Raw genomic sequence first — 20,253 nt, forward strand, 5'->3', positions numbered from 1 at the left:
CATCGTTAGCGTTTAACTTTATCATTTCGATTATTAGTTCTTCTAGGGTGTCCTGGTTTTTCACTTGCTTTTCAATTTCGATCTTTAGCCTCTCCACGACCTCAATGATAGGTTCCGCCGGCCCCTGTTTGATGGAGGCATAGTGGACACGGGGCTCGGTGGTCGGCATCACCATGAATGCCTTCTCGGCAGCACCTTGAATTTTTAAAATCACAGGCTTTGGGATTTTTTTCTGCCTGTGCTTCCGCCTGGGACCACTGCCCTTCGCCGCACAAATGATCCATCGTGATCGGCTTTTGGTCTGCGTCAACGGCGCACTCGGGGGTCTGTAAGAGCTCAGGCAGGAGTTCCCCTAGCATCCTTTTCCATGTGTCCTCCCACAATCTGTATTCAATTGATAGGAGGAGACATTTAAACAATCCTTTCAAGTCGCTAGGGACCAAGATATTGGAGTAGAAAGTAGCTTCCAATAAGCCTTTAAAATATTTGCTCTTTCTCCCGATCTCCTTCTGTGCCTTACAGAGCTCCTTTTTATGGGAGTATTCAAATGACCGCCAATTTGGAATACCCCTCTGCCGAGAATAAAAAACCGGAGCGACAATGAGTGTGGTCTCCGGTTCCGGGTTCCAATCCCCTGGCCTGTCACTTCCGGTTTCCGGAGCGCGGGAACCAGAAGGGGGGGCGTGGGAATCGGAACTCGGAAGCGGAGGGGCTGGACCGCTTACTGAGGAGGAGCCAGAACACTGGCAACATTCATGGTGATGAGCGGGACCTGTTGAGCTCGGGGGCTGCCTCTCTGGGGGTGGAGTAAGAGGAGGAGTTTTAGTAGGAGGAGGAGGAGGAGCCTGGGGAGGAGGAACACCCCTCCCGTGGGAGGAGACAGGGGCAGGACTTGGGGAAGGAGGCGGGAACAAAAAGGAGTTGGGACACAGGGTAGGGGGCAGAGCCACAGTCGGAGGAGGGCACAGATCAGTGAGGAAGGGATTCTGGGAAGAAAAAGGAGCCAGAGCACAAGGGACCAGCCACGCCACGTGGCCGGCGCCATCTTGTGCGCCGGAGTCCGGGAGGCCATTTTGTGGCTCCGGGGGGGATGACTGGAACCTGACTGACTTTGGGGTTTTTGGGGTAGAGCCTGGGGTAGGAGCGGGGGAGGGTTTCCGGGTACATTTACAAACTTTACAACTCTTTAAAACAGGTTTCGGGGTAGAACTCGGGGTGCAACTGGGAGAGATGGAACTGCAGGAAGAGCGATTAGGGGAAGGCTCCCTGACGGCTGGCGCCTTGCCCCCCGGGCTAGGGTATCAGGAGGACCGAGAGGGGCCAGGCGAGCAGCGCCTGGTCTCCCTGGCCAGGCTCGCCTGCGATCGTTGCAGAGCTGCCCGTCTCGGATCCCCGATGCAGGGGAAGAGGGATTGGAACGAGGGTTAGGAGAGGGGGGAACAACTGGGGGAACCCGGGATGGCTTGCTTCCCTTCCCCGCCCTCTCCTGGCGGGGCGGGGCCCCAGACGCGCCCCCCACCTTTTCTTTTACAGCTCTACGAATTTGAATGTATAAACTGAAAAACCGATCCATGGAGGTGTCGTCCTGATTGCTCAACGCCATGAGCCTTTGTCCTACTAGTTCCCAAAATTGGGCCGACTCCATTTGCTGCGGTGACACCCCGGGGAATTGGGAAGCAAGCCATTTTATGAACTTCTTTAACGAACCCCGTGAAAACTTTTTTTTCCCTCCCTCCAGGGTACCCCCAACTTGGAAATACATCTCCCGCTGCTGTGTGGACAGCTTTGCGCTCATTATGGTGTGCCTCGTACCCACACAGCGGAACTCACTCTCCCACCGCAGCAAAGGAAAACTGAAACAACTGAGAAAAAGGGTCCCAGGGCGAGTGAGTCCCCCACCCTCAGGGACTAAAGGAAGGGGTGTTTTTACAGGCCCCCACACCTAGGGCTGCACACCCCACCCCGCCTATTGGCAAGTCCCCCTGCACCCCGTTGGGGGATACTTAGCAGCTCTGTTGGCCTCTGGAACAGGAGCTGCAACAGGAGGTCCCTCCCTCGAAAGTGGTCCTCTGGGCACAGAGGTTTGCCACCTTCTCCCCAGGAGCGCTGCCGACCTGGCCTGCTCCGACCGGGGTAGTCGATGCCCAATGCCTCTGATCCTCAGATCTTTGAGGCTCTTTGTGGGGTCCCTCGGGAAGTGGCCCCACGTTGGGCGCCAAACTGACGTTTCTTCCACCCACTGCTCACCTCACCTGGGCTACCGGCTAGCTCCGGGAAGCCTGCGTCGGTGAGTGGCCCCTCCCCGGCACCACTCCGGGAGCCGCAGAAGAGGCGTAGCAACAGCTACACCTGGGCGAGTCGTCAGGGAGGGACAAAGAGGCGCAGGAGAGACCTTTTACTGTTCTGGGGGAAGGGATTTATTGAAGGAAGAGGTAACAGGTCCGGAGGTTGGGAGAGGGAACCGCAAAAGGCAGTTTGAGGGGTTCTACACAGGCTTAAGTATGGGGGAGGAGCAAGGGGAGGGCACAAAACTCTGGCCAATAACGGTTAACGGGGGGAGGTACAGAAGGCGGGGAAAGGGGTACATTGAGCCAATATGGTAAACCGAGAGTGGGGATACATACAATATAACCAATCATGAATGCAAAAGGGAATGCTTGACACAGAAACTTCTAGAACAAAGGGAGGGGCTACAAAGGATTGACATCCAGTGGGGCAAGGTTTAGGCTGAGGGACAGGGAAGGTTCCAGATAAAGGGGAGGGGTTTAGGATGACTGACTAGGACAAAGGCGGGAAAGGGAAAAACCATTATGTACTTAACTTAGGGGAAAGAAACTGGGACGGACCATCAACACAGAAGGAAAATTAAACAACACAACACAACAGATGGGTACCTGGTGTCCAGCCACGGTCAACTCACCACACTCTCTGAGTTGGATGCCTCTTGGAGCTTACCAGCTCTCACACATGGAACTCTGGGAACTGTTGCTAAAAGTTGCCTATGGGACCGGGCTGATAACCCTGGCTCCTCGAGCGTCAGTCCTTTGCCCATTGAGAAATGCAAGGACATTTTACATATTTCACTGAACTTGAGGGGGATTTTTAAACAGGCACATATAACTTTGTGCATACTTCTATGTGTGTGCATATGTGAATTGATTTACACACCTTACAGCCTATAGCAAGTGTAGCCTTGTTGAGTTCGAGCGACGTGGGACCTGAGACAGATGACCCCACACTCTGTGATCTATGTGACAAAAGCCTTTATTCAGTTCTGACCTGGCTTTATATACCCCTTTCAATGTTCCCGGGCAAGCATCTGTGATTAGCTCCCGGGTCAGGCTGCCCAGACCTTTGACCAATAGCTCTCTGCAGCCAGGGCTGGAACTCATTGGGTTAAATCCTTGTCTGTCTCTATATTTTGTCCTAGCTCTGTTCTTTGGGGGCTGGCCTTTTAAGCCAGGTTACTTATCCAATCAGTAGTCAGATTAACTGCCCAGTACAGGCCAGCCTATACTGTGACATAGCCTGAATATTGCCATCTCAGTTTTACTGCTATGGTTAGAGTACACCCTATTGAATAATTTTGTAAGTATTAAATTAGTCAATGATTAAGAGATGCTATATCCTTAAGCTGTAAACTGTTCTGGGCTAAGTTTGGGCACAGTCACACTTAGGCTTCATCAAGAGTTTAGAAAGAGAGGGGGTCTTCTTCTTGCAAACCTTGTTACTCAATGGGAGGGTCTCCCTCATACCATTTTGTGTCCCCAGCTTCTGTATAAATAATTCTAAAGTGATTCTAATACAATTTTCCTTTGCGTGCTTTATCTAGGCAGTGAGTACTAGAGTGGGCCTGCTGTTGAACTTTGTCATGCTTTTACGAATTTATATTAAACCTGCTTTTGCTGATGGTGATTTGTTAAATGACCTAAACCATTCACTCATGACAGTGTAAACTGAGTTTCTAGTTCCCATTTCACTCAAAATGCACCTGTCCTTTGTCCCCATGGCCTGTCTATGTTGGGGCCTCAGGACTGAAATAGAAGCAAAAGAGCAATGTTTGAGTTGCATGCAGTTTTCTCCCAAGAGAGACAGGTCGAGGCCTGGAGAAGTTGTGACTCCAGTTATTTATTGACACAGATAGAAATAAGTGGCCACTAAATACAGAGACCATGAAAGGTTGCTCTGAAGCATATTTTTGAGAAAACACACCATCTTCCTGCAGTTCAAGATGTGTTTGCTTTTTGTCATACAGTCTGCTTCCTCCCTCTAAGGAGAAGATTTGCTTTTTCTTGATTTCTTCTTCCTCATTTTTTTCCTAAGTATTTGTCACAATTAAGAGATTTGCTCATGATGAGAAGCATCCACCTCTCCAAATTGTATACCAAGGTGGAAATTTGAACAGTGATAAAAGATTGGGGTTTTGAAATAAGAAATGTCCAGCTAATCCTTAATTATCTTCCTGGCAGATGGCCAGAAACCCTCTCCTATTTTCGGCAATAAAACATGATGTTTTATTTGTCTGTATTTGATTTGGATTTGCTCATCCCTCTTTATCAGCTGGCATGAATCTGGTAGTTTGAGTAAAACAGGATTGTTTCCAGAAACTAAGAATCCTTACCAGAAATCAAAGGAAAATTTGTGTTTTGTATTTGGTATATTAATATCACCTGGTTAATTGCTGTATACTCTGTTAGCACTAAACAAAATGGGCAAAGATTGGCAAAAATATTAGAAATATACATTGGAACTCCCTTTCTTATGCATATCTCTACTGGAAAAGATCTCTACTGAGTAGGACCTAACCTGATGTGACTTCCATCATGTGAAACTAGAACTGCATTAGATGCCCAGTATATATTTCCAACAAACCTGAATCAGTGGGTATTTTTGGGTGTTTAGTGCTGGGTTCATATTCCAATGTACCTGAGGCTTTGGTTGTGCAAGAATCAAATCCAGGAGCAGTTTGATTCCTTTCTCGTTTTATAGCAAAGCTTAGTTGCTGGAGTACAGACAAGAGACTTTAGGAAGGGGAAGTGCCTATTTCTTTATGCCTTACATCTCCTTTGTACCCAAGCTGCCAAATATTACATGCAACTATTAGTTTACATACTGGTCTGACCCTTGAAAAGGCAGCCTGTTGCAGTCAACTGGACTGCTTTACTTGGTTGAGTTGGTGGTGTTTTAAATTCTTGCAGTCTGGGCAGGGCATCTTACTAGTTTGGATTTTGTGCTCAAGACATAGTGTTGACAATGGGACTTTATAAATAGAGGTGACTCAGTCTTTGTTTTACAGCCCTTAACGAATATCAGACTGACTTCAAACTTAGAAAACATTGTGTCGCTTATTCCTTTTGGAGTAGGTAGAATAAATGAACTTGCCATCATGACAAGTAACAAGCCCAGCACTTTTCAGCACTCTGCAGCACAGAAGCTGTGCTATTTTACATGACTATGCTGTCTTCAGTACATAGACTCATGGTCAGAGAAGAGCTGCAGAATGTCCTTGAATGTGGATACATTTGGACAGGCTACTCTTCTGCAATGAAACTACAGCACTTAAAAAACAGTCACTCCTTTGACGTGCATTTTCTTGATTCCCTCGAAGCTGAGAGATGAACCTTATTTCCTCCCCAGAAGAGATATGATTGCAGCAGTTTATTGCTAAAGCAAGCTCCTGAGGCAGAGCCAGGAAGCTTCTTTAGATTTCCACTGTACTTGCTAAAGGCAGAGGATCCTTGCAGGTCTATGGCACTGCCAGTAAGGGTTTTTTTTGTCAATGTTACACCTGAGTTCATACAAATGCTTGGTCTGCTTTTGGGTGGGGGAGGGATTACTGGTGAAGAAGAGAAGAAAGCCAAGCTAAGTATCTTGTACCAAATCTTCCCAAACTTTGGGGAACTTCAGAATTCGCTCCTAAATCCAGATGCTGCATTTCACCCTGCACTTCTGTTTATCTGATCTTGCAGCTCTATAATAGTGGTGGGTGTTTTTGCACCTCTTAATTAGTGGTTTGTCTCAGTCTCTTCTGCCTTCACTCAGAGCCAGGATTAAAAAATACACAAAGGAAATGGATTTTCTCGTGTTTGGGCTTGGTTATGTATTAAAACTTATCAAAAGTACAGAGCATTCAGCAACACTTCTAGCCACCTGCTAGGAGTGAGCAAACTGGAGACTGATCCAGCTGCTACAAGGTCTCTTAAAGCTAATGTGTTGGTTTGAAAGTAAAACCAGTGTGAGACTCCAACTCAGTAATACAATTTAATAGGAGAAAAGAGAAAAAATAAAATACATGCAAAAATATAAAAGAAAAACCACTGACAAAGTCAGAAATACAACCTGACACCCTGTCAGTCAGGGTGTTGGTAGCAGTCCGTATAAATGGTGGCTGCAGTCCTCCTGGATGACGGATGTGGTTCTGTTGAAGCAGTGCTCCTGTAGAAGGTGCAGTTTTCCTGCGAAGATCCAGCTATGATGTGGAAAAGGTCCGACTTTCCTCTGGGATCCAGTAGAAAGGTCTGCCCTCGGGTCCCAAACCCCAGTTTTTTATCTAGGTAGGAAAGGTGTGTCTCCTCCCCCTGGCTGGAGCATCTCCCAATGGGATGATGTAATCTTATCAGTCACACAATAGGACTTAATGACGCATTAACAGAATATATCTTCTGGAGGAAGGATGGGTTGTGAAAAGATAACCATGATCATCCCTCTGATCTTATCAGATGGCACATCAGCAGAGGATATCTCCCACAGAGATAAGGATCACCACCCCTCCCACATGTTAACAGAAGAATACACATTTTTGCATTGTACCCCAGGACAGCTAAACAGTCCAATATAAAATTAACACCTATATTATTTATCCTTTTAACCCAATAACTAAATTCCCATGACCCTCAGTGTGACACTAACTGACCAACCAGAAACTACTACCTGAAACCCATGGAGAAGAAGGAAGATGAACACCAAAAGAGACACCACCCAAAATCCTCCATCTTGTCCCATATCTACTACTATATTATAAAAATCTCAAATTTAAAACGCTTTACCATGTGAAAGCACACACTTCTATTTAACTACACACTTGTGATTTTAACTTCATCACACAAATTTGGAAGCCTTCTCCAAGGCCTCAGGTCAAAAGCAGTGTTCTCCAGGGGGTCAGTGCCAGAAAGCACAGAAAGCTCAAAAACCTCAGGTTTCTGGGATTCAACATAGCTCCAGAGATGGCATGACTTGAGCTGAGTGCTCAGGGTTTGGAGTTTGTTTCGAGATCAGAGTAGCTGCCTGTGAGTGGGACCCACAGGGTGCTGAGGGCTGACCTGCACTGGGGAAGCTTGCTCAGCTGCCACCATGAGCAATAACCCTGGTGGCCTCTGCCAGAATCAAGGACACTACTTTAGGGTCCCCCTGCTGCTGGGATTAGCATTGCAGAACAGCGCTGTCTTGCTTTGTCCTCCAGAACGGAAAATGTCACTCCCTCCACCTGATCCCAACTTTTGTCTGTTGCTTACTGTGCATTAGCAGGTCTCTGCCTGAATCTGAGGTAGCACCAGGACACAGTGCAGCACAGCACCCCAGCACCACAAGGTGCTCCCAGGGGTCTGGGTTGTCCAGTTGGTGCCCTCCACCTTCTGCAAGGTGAGCAGGCCCCAAACTTCCCTTAGCTATTGGGATGCTTGAAGGGCAACCTTCTTCTTCATGGAGATGTAGCAATAACAGCACAGCAATACTCAGGGACAGAGAGGCAAGGATGAAGCAGTTTTGTCTGTTTCCTATGAACAACCAATTTTAGGTAAGATGACCTCTCTGGCATGCCATAGCACTGTATTTCCTGAGTTGTCCCTCTTAAGCAGAGCCAGAGGTTATTTTTTGAAAATGTGCATCATCCCCCTTCCCCAAATTTTTGAACCCTTTTCACATCCTTTGAACCTTAAGCATGAGCAAAATTTGCAGCCAAACCACCCAGAAGGACTTGGTTCATATGAGATATTTCCACTCTAGGCATTTGTCTTGGTTTGAAAGACAGGTATTTGCTAAAAGAGACAGGGGCCTCTTTTTGAAAAGGAGAGTATAACCCCCCTCCCCCTTCACTTTACTATGATTTTGAAATTAAACGGCTCTCAGGCGAAGATATGGGGGTAGGAATGACAGTTCTTTACTGATATATATATATATATATATATATATATATATATGTAACAAGGGAAACAAAACACAACAATAACTGCGAGATAAACAAAAACAGAGCAGAAAATCCAGTAAACAGTTCTCTTGGTTGTGGACACCTTTCCTCTGTGGTGCAGTTTCCGTTCTGGCACTGCCTGCCAGCTCTCGGTGAGCAGGGAGGAGATGCGGTGATCTCACGTGGCTGGAGGGGCGCTGCGGTGAATGGCGTCTGTGTCCCAGATGGGAAGAGGGGAGGGGAGACGCTGCTCGAGGATCTCGATGCTCCAAAAGGATGTCTGAGGGTGGCAGGAGATGCAGGAGAGAGAGAGAGCGTCCGAGCAGGGAGGTTGCAGGATCCCACAGCCAAGGAAGGCAGCTCCCCCGTGTCGGGATGGCAGAGCGGAGTTTCTAGCGACCGCCCTTCTCCGAGCCAGACGAGCGAGAGAGCAAGAGCCCGAGAAAGAGCAGGCCCCTACCCCACCTCTTCTTTTCCGATGTTCCCCTCGCCTCCCCCCTGCGAGAGAAACTGTTAACTTAGCTATCTGAGCTTCTGGGTGTAGCCCCAAATACTTAGCATAACAATGGGAAAAATTCAACAGAAAGCAAAGGGAAAAATTCAACCCCCAACAGCATTGTTCTAATTGCTCTGCTGAAAGCCCAGCACTGTGCTTGGAAGCAGGGCTGGAAAAATATCCATTAGTGGCATTCTCAGCCTAACTGATGGTTGTTCTACTATTTTGTAGCATTAGTTGTCTTTATTATAGGTGGTTATTAAGTCCCAAGAGCTAGGATTCTGCTTCACTTTGATCCTAAGCAGCAAGAGCAGTGTCTGGCTAATGCCCTGAGAATGAGGAGTCAAGGGTTTCTGCTCTCTCAGAGCCCAAGGAGGTGCTCTTCTGGGCGCCTCCCCACTACAGTTAAGATGCCTGATCCTAAAGCACAAGCCAGCAGGTCATTCTGACCCAGAAACCTTCTTGTTCACTGGGTAATGAGCACTCCCTGTGGAACAAAAAAGGATGCTAAAAGCCAGTGTAGCTTTTCAGCTAAAAATGGCTATCAAATTCACACTAGATGAACAAAAGATTAGTCTGGGACAAAGTGAATCGCACACAGTTAGTGGAACAGACATCCTCCTTCATCCCTCTCCCTTTCTACACTTGAATACACAAATCCAACAGCCCTGCCAGAGCAGATGCAGTTGCCACAGCCAGTGCTTTGCTTATGACTGCTATCGAGGTGACAATGTCACCCATGTACCTTTGAGGGGAAAAGGAGCCTCTTGGACACTGGCCGAGGGCATGCAGGATGGCTCCCAGTCTCTACCTGCTCCCACTCCACCAACCCAAGAGTTTTGCTAGCATATACCTTGGCTCTTAGGGAACTTGCTGTATTTGTAGGCTGAGTTTGCTCTTACAAGAAGTAGCAGATTCCTAGGGCAATGCCTCAAATCTGAAAAAGGTGCCTTGGTATAAAATCTTTTGTGCTATCTGGACTTTGCAAAATTGTAGGCATCTGGCTTTCTTCATACACCATTTTTATACTAGCTTAGCTTTATTCTCAGTGCTATGGCACTCCTCCTTTGTCAACGAGTGAGATCAGAAGGAGAGCTTGTGTAAATCCACAGAAACAGCGTGCAGCACACACCCATCTACCAAGCAGTCTGTGTATTCCCAAGAGTTTTCTTGAACTTGGCAATCTGCAAACTACTATTTTTTGTATAAGTCATTCATATCAGCAGAGCTAAGATAGTCAAAGGATGTGATTTTATCAGATGACTCAGAAGTGGGAGCGTTTATTCCTCTCAAGCACCTTTACATCATCCTGACTCAGCAAAGCAGGTCCAGTTCGACTTTTTTTTTTCTTATTTAGCAAACTTCCTAGGGATGTTTTCTTTAATGTGGACTCCATTCTGCACATCCTGATGGTCATACTCAGGAAAGCTCCTGCTGCAGGCAAGGCACTTTGTCCAGATGTTGACTTCAAAAAAGGAGTCCCAGTTTGACAACAAGACCTGGCATAGAGCTTTTGGGCATGGAGCCTCCTTGGCCCAGCAGCACATGCCCTGTGCATAGGTGTACCTCCATGCGTGTCTGTCTGCACACAAGTTTTCCAGTGCTTGGTGGTGTGTGCCACAAATACCACTGTACCAGCACTGTAGGAAAATCCCAGAGCTGGGATATTGGACTGAACAAGATTTTTGTCAGTGGTCACAGCTGGCTGTCATTTATCATCAGAAAGAATTTCTGATCTGCAGTGAAACATTTATTTTTCCTTTATTTTAAAAGCTCCTTGATAACAATTTGTTCTTTATTTGCTTCTTCCTCTATCAGGTCAGCAATAAATTATTCAGATCCTTTTTACATTGTGCTCCACCTGACATGGAAGTCATCATCAATGAAATAAAATGTGATGAGGTACCACAGAATTTTGCATCAACCACAGGAAAGCATAGACCTGAAGGGAAGTAAGGGTGATCTTTCTTCCCCTTATTCTCATTTTGATTACTCTAACACCACTGAAATCTTTTGCGACTGACAGCCTGAGAAGCCAGCTCAGGTATTAAAGAAGCCCTTTTCTGAGGGCTTTAGGGCAAAATGTTCATACTGTTGACACACATATCTACCAGGGCATCCTTCAGTCACTGATTCTGGAGACAGGTCTCTCAGACTGGGGAGCAGCCTACTCCATCTGCTGGGAGCTGGCTGCACCTGGAGTTTGGCAGGCAAAACTCTGGGTGTATTGGATGGACATTTTTCCCTAGAGTCCTTGGAACCACAAGAGGGACATCCCCAGACAGCCTCTGGGGTTTTGGTACCAGTCTTTCTGGGTCATGTGTTCTCATTTGCACCACAGCAAGATGTACACCTAATAAACCCCACCAGGTTCTTTGGATAATCCCTACCAGGCCTGGGACATGGGGCTGTGATGTCTCCAGGTCTGTGATGCCTTCCTGCCAAGTTTCAGGCCTAGGAGAACTGGGACTCCTCAGCTGGGGATCTGTCCACCTCCTCATCTGATCATGCCTATGCAAGTGCGTGTATGCATATACATATGTATGTGTGGGTGCATATGTGTAATCAAATTTACATGAGGGGAAATGTAAAACTAAGCATGGTGCTGGCTGGAGAGAGGCCATAAAGGGCTTTATGGACTTACCTCCTATAGGGCTGCATCAGAGCAAGGAGGCTTCCTCACCTGGATATCCAATTTGATTGTGAAACAGAAGGGAAATGGCATTCACAAACTGAATCCAGTACAAGTCAAATGAAAAGCTGGTTTCATTAGCAGCCAGTGCAGAGCTCAAGTTAGGCAGGCTTGTGTCACTGTAGCTGTAGGAATGGCGAAGGAAGACCCAGTGACACGGCTTCCTCTCAGAGGTAGAAGAAGCAGATTTATTGTAGAAATACACACATTTTATAGAATACTTCGCTGACCCAAGAATAGAGTCAGCTTATTGGTCCAAGGAGAGCACCACCTCTTACAAACATGCTTCTACCAAAACATCACGTCTCACATGCATACAATGTCAACAACAGCAGGTGCAACTTTTGTTTATTAATTCTTTCCTCTCTGTTTTCTTTCAAATGCCTGGGAAAATTCTGCTTTCCCAGTCTCCCGTATCTACAGGCTTGCTCTTTGATTAAGGCTCTTGAATGTATGATCATAATCTCTGACAAGAAGAATATAACAATGAGAAAGGCTCCTTAAATGCCGAATCACATGGTGTGAGTGGAAAAGAACTCAAGGATGGAAAATTCCTAACTCTGACTTCAGAATATGGAGGTGACCTGTAGCTGTTGGTTAGTGATTTAACCCTTTGGAATGGTGGAAATAAGACACACAGCTACATGGTCATCTTTCAAGATAGGAAAGAGACAAGTTTATTCTAAAACACACTGCTTAAGTAGAGTCTCTCACAACTCCAAAGACAGGATAAAGCTGATTGGTGCAGAGAAAGTAACACCTCTTCTCAGGCCTAGACACGTACCCAACAGGTGTCCTTATCTTTGTTATTAATTCTTCTCTTCTGTTTACATTAGAGGAAAACAGCTAGCTTTGGGAAAGAACCCTGGCTAAGCCTGAGAAAGCTGGACTGGAAAAACTCTCACAAGAGGTTTTTCTGGGCCTGAAGAACCACAGTGATCAGTTAATATTTTTGATTTTACTTAGGTCTTTACTTAGGTCACATCTGAAGGATGTGTTCTTCAGCAGGAATTAGATATTTTCCATGCACTAAGGGTATTAAATAGGAGAATACTAAATTCAAACAGGGAAGAGGCATATTATTTTCACTAGAAAACTGTGTATGGCTTCTTCATCCCCAGGAGTTCTGAAAAACAGGGAGGTTTCAAAGGGAGCTATAGGAGTCTGCAGCAATCCTTTACCTGAGATAGGAACACAAGAAGGGTCATGCTGATCCAGACCAGAGGTCCAGCTACCTTGAGATCTTATTATTGCCAGTGGTGCCCAGGGGTGGTTGCAGACAGGGCCCATGCAATGATGCCTCAGCAGGTAATAAACTGGAGGTTAAATTTCAGTTTTTCTGGATAACAAATAAATGTACAAATTGCATCATATGCCAAAAACATGAAGGATAGCATTTCTAAACGGTTCAAAAACTTATCAGGAAAAATAAGCTAATGTTCAAATGGAAAATGGGGCTTGGAGAATGGATAGTTATAAGGTCTATCTTGTAGAACCTTCCAGCATTTCTATGAAACTTAAATAGGTTTCAGGATTTGATACTTTTATAATTTCTATGTATTAAATCCAAGACCTCTATTACCAGTTAGCTGCAGTTACTGTGACAAAATGCAAAACTTTAAATTGTTCCTCTGAGGTTAGTTGGAATATATTTGGATTTACTTGAATTGTGCTGTAATACTCAGATTTATCACTATCCTAATATTTTGTCTGAAGAGACTTCTATAATAGAAGTGCAATTCTTAAACAACCAATACCAAGTTTGTTCAAATTTCAGCTGGAATTCAAAGTTATTTAAAGAAACTAATCATTCACAGACAAATGAATTTAAACCAAAAAATGAACACCCCCCACCTGCATTCCACCCCCCCACTGTCCCCAAGCCTGAATTAATTTAACTGGATCAATTCTAAACACATTCGTTCTTAACTTAGGATAGGAAAAAACATCAGGATAACAAGTCCCATTACTAGAGTGAGAAAAGGAGAGTGAACTGGAAGAAGACAGAAATGTAGATTCTTTTTCAAAGGCATATTTTCTTAAAAAAAAAAACTCTCAGAAATTAGGTAGTGAGGAAAAAGCAAGACAAACATTAAAGTATTCTGAATAAAAACTAATAACCCCTCAGTCAGGTTTTAGCTTTTTCTATTTCTGTGAGCTACTTTTTTTCCTAGTGCTGATAAAGCTCTCCAAGAAGCATTTGTCAGCTGCTGCTTTAAAGGAATAAGTGAGCAGATACTTCTTTGAAGTTTACATAATATATGTGTAAGTCAGGACTTTGAAACTCTTTATGAGTCACTTTTGAGCATATCAGGTAGGTGTAAAAAGCATTGCTCACCAAATACAGCAATATGCTTCCTCTAGTTCCTGTGTCACCACACATTTCAAAGACATTTACTGCTACATTTTAGTTTTTAAATAAGCCTCCTGGACTCATGTAATGATTAAATGAATCCAAAGCAAGATAATTTCCCACTCAAACTGCTGACCAGAAGGTCAACTATTCAGTTCTGTGGAACAATGAAGCAGAAATAGCCAGAAGCACTGATCTTAATGCCTTAATGTGTGATGTCTGAAGAATAAAACAGTGTATGTACTTATCAAAACCTCTGTGAAGTTCAACCATACACACAATTACCCTTGCTGCATTATATTTTATATAACTATACCTAACTTTCAGTTATGAACTTTAAAAGTAAACATCTATGGCAACAGAATCTCTGTCACTTAGCATTATTTTAAAGCTTTCTCCAGTAGCTAACATTCCTTTCTATGCTTCAGATTGCAAGAATAGGTTACATCTAATCTACTTAATGAGCTTCTTGGGCCAAGTTCACAAGAAACTGCACTGTTTTATCATTTTCCTGTACGAAACATTAGCCATGGATATCTAACTATAATTTACTGTCTGTAACTTAAACGCTGGCTTTATTAATTCCATTAATAATCATATATTTCAAACTAACAAAAAGTGGGTCCAGTATTTCTGGACCCATCATATTTTGACATTTTATTGGCCTGAATGACATTTCCTAGGAATCTTTCAAGATCTGAATCTATAAAGTCAAATATTCTTTAGGCAAATTTACACAGTTGAGCATTTGTCACCATTAGTTACAAAAAGATAGTGTGAAAACCAAAGTTTACAGTACCAGTATCGTTGAAATACTATACTGCAATGAAACTGCAAGAATCATGCAAGGTGTTCTCAGATACCCCAAATGCATACAGAAGGTAAAAGATGGTATATATACATATTTTCCTCGTATCAGTAAGTGCAACTTAATAAATTAATAAATAGCTTAAAAATATTAAATATAACAAGACAGTTTATCACCACCTTAAATCTTTCATTTTCTGTATTCACTGAGTTTGCTTTTCCATATGGTAGTTTGTGATGGATTAAATATTTGTTATCTTTTCCATTTATAAATGCTTATTATATGCCAAAGCTTTACAGAAATTCATTAATAAAAAAAACAGTAACAAACCCCCAACAAATAAACAGTGTGATATCTTTTTTATAAAGCTACTGCATATAAATTGCTTTTCCTGTTTTCTGATTATATGAATTGTGAAAAAATGTCATTCTTATTTAAGATCAATCCTTCCAACTAAACAAAATTTGTAAGGTTAATGCTTTACTCCTCCTTACTAAATTTGCTTTATTATACAGAAAATCTATTTCTGAAGTCAGAAGTTATTAATTATTACTATAAAGCCAAGTTAACACAGATTAGACTGACAAAATGTGATGATATGAAAGAGCAGAAACATCAAGATTAACAGGTTTTTTAATATAGGTAAGTACCTTTATAGAGGCACCAAAACAAAATAGACCTTTGAAGTGAATTGTTAAAAAAATTTAAAAGGGATCTTGAAATTACTAGATACACATATATCCCTGTCCTACTGCCTTGTAACATACATCCAGCAATTTAAAATAAAGATTAACTATTTAATAGATTTAATATATATATTTAATATATAATATATATTTAAATGTACATTATGCAGATACATCAATCAGCAGGATTAAGCCATTTTATTTTGAACTAATTGCCTGGTGTCATTAATTTGCTTCAATTATTTTGTTATTTCAATGGAATTTATCCATTACCTGAAAAGAAGAAATTTAAAGGACCCAGATGTCCCACATGGCCATTACTTCCAAATGACTGCTAGGACAGAAATATTATTTATAACACCCTTCTTACTGCACAAGCATTAATGCATATATTTAGGTAGAAATACACATTTATTCCTGTGTTAAATTTAAATTTTATACAACTTTTGTTACTGTAATATACAGTATCTCCCTTGTCCTGTTGGATTATTCATTTTTTTATGGAGAAAGATGATCAAGAGCTATCCAACATTTTTTTGTTTTGTTTTTTAAAAACTCCAGTGTTTCACTGTATGGCTGTTTCAAGATTTTGCTTACTAGGCAGTCACCATTAGCATATATGGTACCCTACTGACATAATTCAGTCCCTGACTCTTGATTCTTAAAATGCAAAATTTTGAGGGTGGCTTGCTGTTTATGGAAAATATACTTTGAAGTGTTATTTTTTCAACATTTCCACTAATACCTACCACACAATAATGTCAGTCAATCCCAGTGCCATAATTCAATTAGTTACCTCCCATTTCAGTAACAAAAAGCAACAAATTCAGTTGTGATTTTAAACATTATAAAGAATATTCACCCTGATAACACAGAATAAGTGTTTAAGAATAAATGCTGACGTGTTTTTTCTTAATATACAGTTTTTTCTTCATCTCCTCTTGGATACTTGGGTTTCTATCTAGAATTTGATCTCATACTTGCTCTGTCAGTTGATCAGTTTATGAGACAGTCAGGTACTGGTAATAAAAAAGCCCAAAGAGGCTTGTGGAAAAGAGACAAGCAGCAATCCACCAGGTGAGGAAAGACAAGAGTCCTCGGAATAGGAGAGGAGTGAAAATATTCTTTAGGCTTCCCAAAGCCATTGTTACTTGCACTACAGTTATTTTTGTCTTTCCATCAACAGATGGAGACTCAGAAAAAACTGAACTGGGAAGCAGATTGTTTTCTACTGCAGTGTCAGAATTAGATTCTGGGTAGATGCCCCAAGAATAATTACCTGTTAAAAAACAGAGTAACATATAAGAAACTTGTAGAATTCGATTTTAAGTTCTGTTATTTCTAGCAAATCAATAATCAGCCTATATATATTTGTCAAACAAAAAAAAAAATTGCGCAATTTTACTTTTAAATTAGTAAATTCTAATTGTATCCATCCACATAGCTTCCTGATAACACTAGTAAGCTATCAGGGCAGGATTCACCTTATCTTTTGAAATCCTAATTTTTACATATGAATCCGTTTCCTTGGGACCCTATCAGTGCTGGGCGTAACTCATCTTACCAGATGTAGATGTCTATTTTATGATGGAATGAATCATAGACTAATAATGCCTATTTCTTTCTGTTCACCTTTGGCAAAATGAATGGTGGTATTGCATGGTAAGGTGTAAGACGTCCCTCAAAAGAAAAAAACAGCGACATCAGATCTCCCAATAATGAAATTTTAAACCCCACACCTTACAATTTCTGTCCAAAAAGTTCACTAAAGTTTGAAGTATTGAAAAAAAATTATCAGATATCCATAAAGTTTCATAAACGATGCTTTATACAGTTCATTGAAAGATGTCAAAAGTAGCAAAAGAAGAGCACAGCTTAAAAGCTGTTAATCAGCTGTTTGCCAACAGGTCAAGGTGAGCCTTCCTGTGTATTCAGCACTGGTGAGGCCATACCTGGAATCCTGTGTCTAGTTCTGGGTTTCCCAGTACATGGACATACTGCAGATAGTCCATCTCAGGGCCAAAAAGATAATGAAGGGACTGGAGCATCTTTCATATGAGGAGAGGTTGAGAGAGCTGGGACTGTTGAGTCTGGAGGAGAGAAGGCTCAGGGGGATCTTATATCATACCATATAAATACCTGATGGGAGGCAATGAAGAAGAGGGACCCAGGCTCTTCTACTGCCCATTGACAGGACAAGAGGCAATGGGAACAAATTAAAGCTCAGGCTATTCCATGAGAACACAAGAAAACACTTTTTTTACTGTGAGGGTGGTCAAACACTGGAACAGATTGCCCAGAGAGGTTGTAAATTCTCCCTCCTTAGAGATACTCAAAACCCAAGTGGATGCAGTCCTGGGCAACCTGATGTAGCTGAAAGTTTGAGCAGTAGGGTTGGACTAGATTCTAATTTTCTTCAGGAGACTGAAAATATAAATGTCCTATATTGAATAGAACTCAGTTTTGTTCATCAAATGTTGCCTACCTAGTGTTTTCAAAAGCAGAGTTGAATGAAGTACCATTACCAATGGTGCGATATACTGCAGTGCAATTACACAAAGATAATAGAATACCCGAGCCACCTGGGAAAATAGAAAAGAGTAATCCATGAGTTCTGGGTGATCAAAGCAAACCTTTATGCATCTGTTCAGGAAAAACAAGCAATTAATAAAAAAATCCCAGTTCTTATGCAAACCTTCCCATTATTTTACAAGTTTTTTAGCATGTTTTAGTATGTGATATATTGTCTTCAAAAGACCTCATGAAGGTCCCTGTAATGAATTCTAGTTTCAGGATGCAATCCCAAAAGGAAATGCTGAAAGAAAATAATTAAAAGTAGTGGTTCTATTAACACAAACAAGAGCAATTTTGCTTATCCAAACTAAATGCTATAATTCAAATATTAATATTTGAATACACTAGAATTTTGCCAGCCATCTCAAAGCTAAATATATGATTATGCTAAGTTATTTACAAACTAAATCTCATTCCAAAAATGAAGTACTGTGACTGTAGAAACAGTCCAAAGCCTGATGAAAGGTAAATGAGACTGGTTAATATTGTAGTCCCTTTTCAAAGTGAGATATTTGTAAGATCTTCAAATGGATAAAACCAGCACTTTAAAAACAATGACAAGAGGAATTTTCATTAGCAGTTCATCAATAACAAAGCATTTAAATGATCTTCATTTCAGGTTCATTGAGAACCACTCAGATTTATCCCTCTCCCTTTCCCAATCTGTTCCAGCTTTCTCAAGATTGCTACATTACATGTTTTACCTAAGCTGTTGGCCTAAAAGGCTAGATCAAATGAAGAAGGTAAACAAGTAATTAAATAGATAGAATCATTGAATCATTAAGGTTGGAAAAGACCTCTACGGTCATTGAATCCAACTGTTAACCCAGCACCACTGTGCTCACCACTAAACCATATCCCTAAAAAATAGCAAATAGCAAACAAGCAGTAAAAGTTCACTGGGTTTTAGAAAATAACACAATATAGGGTGACAAAAAAAGATGAGGGCACACCTGGCATCTTTTTAAATATCTTTGAAGCCTCAAAGGGCTTTGAGATGATCAAGCATCAGAAAACTAAAATGCAAAAAAAAAGTAGTAAAACATTGACAGAAGAAAAAGTATGAGACAAAATATTTTAAGATAATTGATGGTGTATGATGAAAAGAGCAAATAAAAAAAAGTAATGATCACTGTAGGAAAACAGAGAGAAAAGACTTTACAGACAAAAGTACCAGAAGTAAAGAAAGCAGGCATGGCTAGTAAAACCAGATAGGATTATATTTAGTGGCCCTGAGCTTCTCAAAGTTTTTCGAAGTACTGGATAAATGGATTTAGGAAACACTACATACATTTAATCAATGAGATGAAAACTCCCAAAACCAAAACTATGCATTCACAACAACTAGAACAATTGTCTTATAAACAATAACTGATAGTTGTACTTCCTAACTTTTTTCAAAGTCCAATGCCAGTCACTTGGTAGGTTACTACATATATGAAATAACAAAGACAAGATTATAGTAGTGATGATCTAAAAACTGAAAGGAAGCTTTGTCCTATGGCATACTGCAATATTCCTTCTGGAATATACCGACTCAGAAAGATTATCAGGCACTGCTATCATGCAACACTAGAAATAATTTTATTTTGCAGGAAACACATCTTGACTCCATATCAAGCTTACAATTTTCTATTTATCAGTTTCCTCTGTTTGCTGACTTTATTACTTTGCTTTTAAAAAAGCCCCTCAAGTAAATCTTTACCTTTTATCACTTGCCACAGTAACAAGATGCACAGATAGTTTCATATCTAGGCTAATGCATTTGAGAGTGGTCTCACAGAACTAAACATGTCTTATTTTATCCCAACATATAACTATTCTATCTTAAATTTTGCCCAAATTTAACAATTACAGCTGGGATCAAGTAACAACACTTTGCCCTTCTATCTAAATTTTACTTCCTTTTCCATGCTGTAGCTAGGAAAACACCATTTATCCTATACACACCTAAGTTTCATAGAATCATAGAATTATCAAGGTTGGAAGAGACCTTCAAGATCAAATCCAACTGCCCATCCAGCACTGCCACTGTAACCCTTAAACCACTAAACCACATCACCCAGTGTCAGATCCAGATACCTCTTGAACACCTCCAGGGATGGTGACTCCACCACCTCCCTGGGCAACCAATGCCTGACCATGCTAACAGTGAATTTGTTTTTTTCCTAATGTCAAATCTGACTCTCCCATCTCAGCTTAAGGTCATTTCCTCTTGTCCTCTCACTGCAGGCACAGTAGAAGACACCAGTCCCCACCTTACTACAACCACCTTTCAGGTAGTTGTAGAGAGTGATGAGGTCCCATCTGAGCCTCTTCTAAACAAATCCAGCTCCCTCAGCCACTGTTCCTCATAAGACATGTTTTCTAGACCCTTCACGAGCCTTGTTGCCCTTCTCTGGACACACTCCAGCACCTCAATGTCCTTTATGAAGTGAAGGGCCCAAAACTGAGCACAGTAC

The 20,253-nt window shown here is 42.0% G+C and overlaps 1 protein-coding gene across 12 annotated transcripts in view; it reads right to left on the reverse strand.

Annotated features, from left to right (window-relative positions):
• Positions 1 to 6,248: 6,248 nt before the first annotated feature.
• LOC148220029 (transmembrane protein 161B-like) overlaps positions 6,249 to 20,253 on the reverse strand; it is a 169,575-nt gene continuing 155,570 nt past the window's right edge. For 8 of the 12 annotated variants that reach the window (XM_088155444.1, XM_088155442.1, XM_088155443.1 and 5 more), the window contains 2 exons: positions 17,703 to 17,799; positions 8,134 to 16,496 (listed from right to left, as the gene is read on the reverse strand). In XM_088155444.1, the coding sequence (XP_088011570.1) occupies positions 16,219 to 16,496; positions 17,703 to 17,799 (375 nt within the window). In that variant the 3' untranslated portion in view covers positions 8,134 to 16,218. Of the gene's footprint in view, positions 16,497 to 17,702; positions 17,800 to 20,253 lie in introns of all 12 variants that reach the window. The other 4 variants (XM_088155441.1, XM_088155439.1, XM_088155440.1 and 1 more) reach the window with 2 other exon arrangements.

This window comes from Sturnus vulgaris, chromosome W (genome assembly GCF_052056855.1).
Source record: "Sturnus vulgaris isolate bStuVul1 chromosome W, bStuVul1.hap1, whole genome shotgun sequence".
Lineage (NCBI taxonomy): Eukaryota > Metazoa > Chordata > Aves > Passeriformes > Sturnidae > Sturnus > Sturnus vulgaris.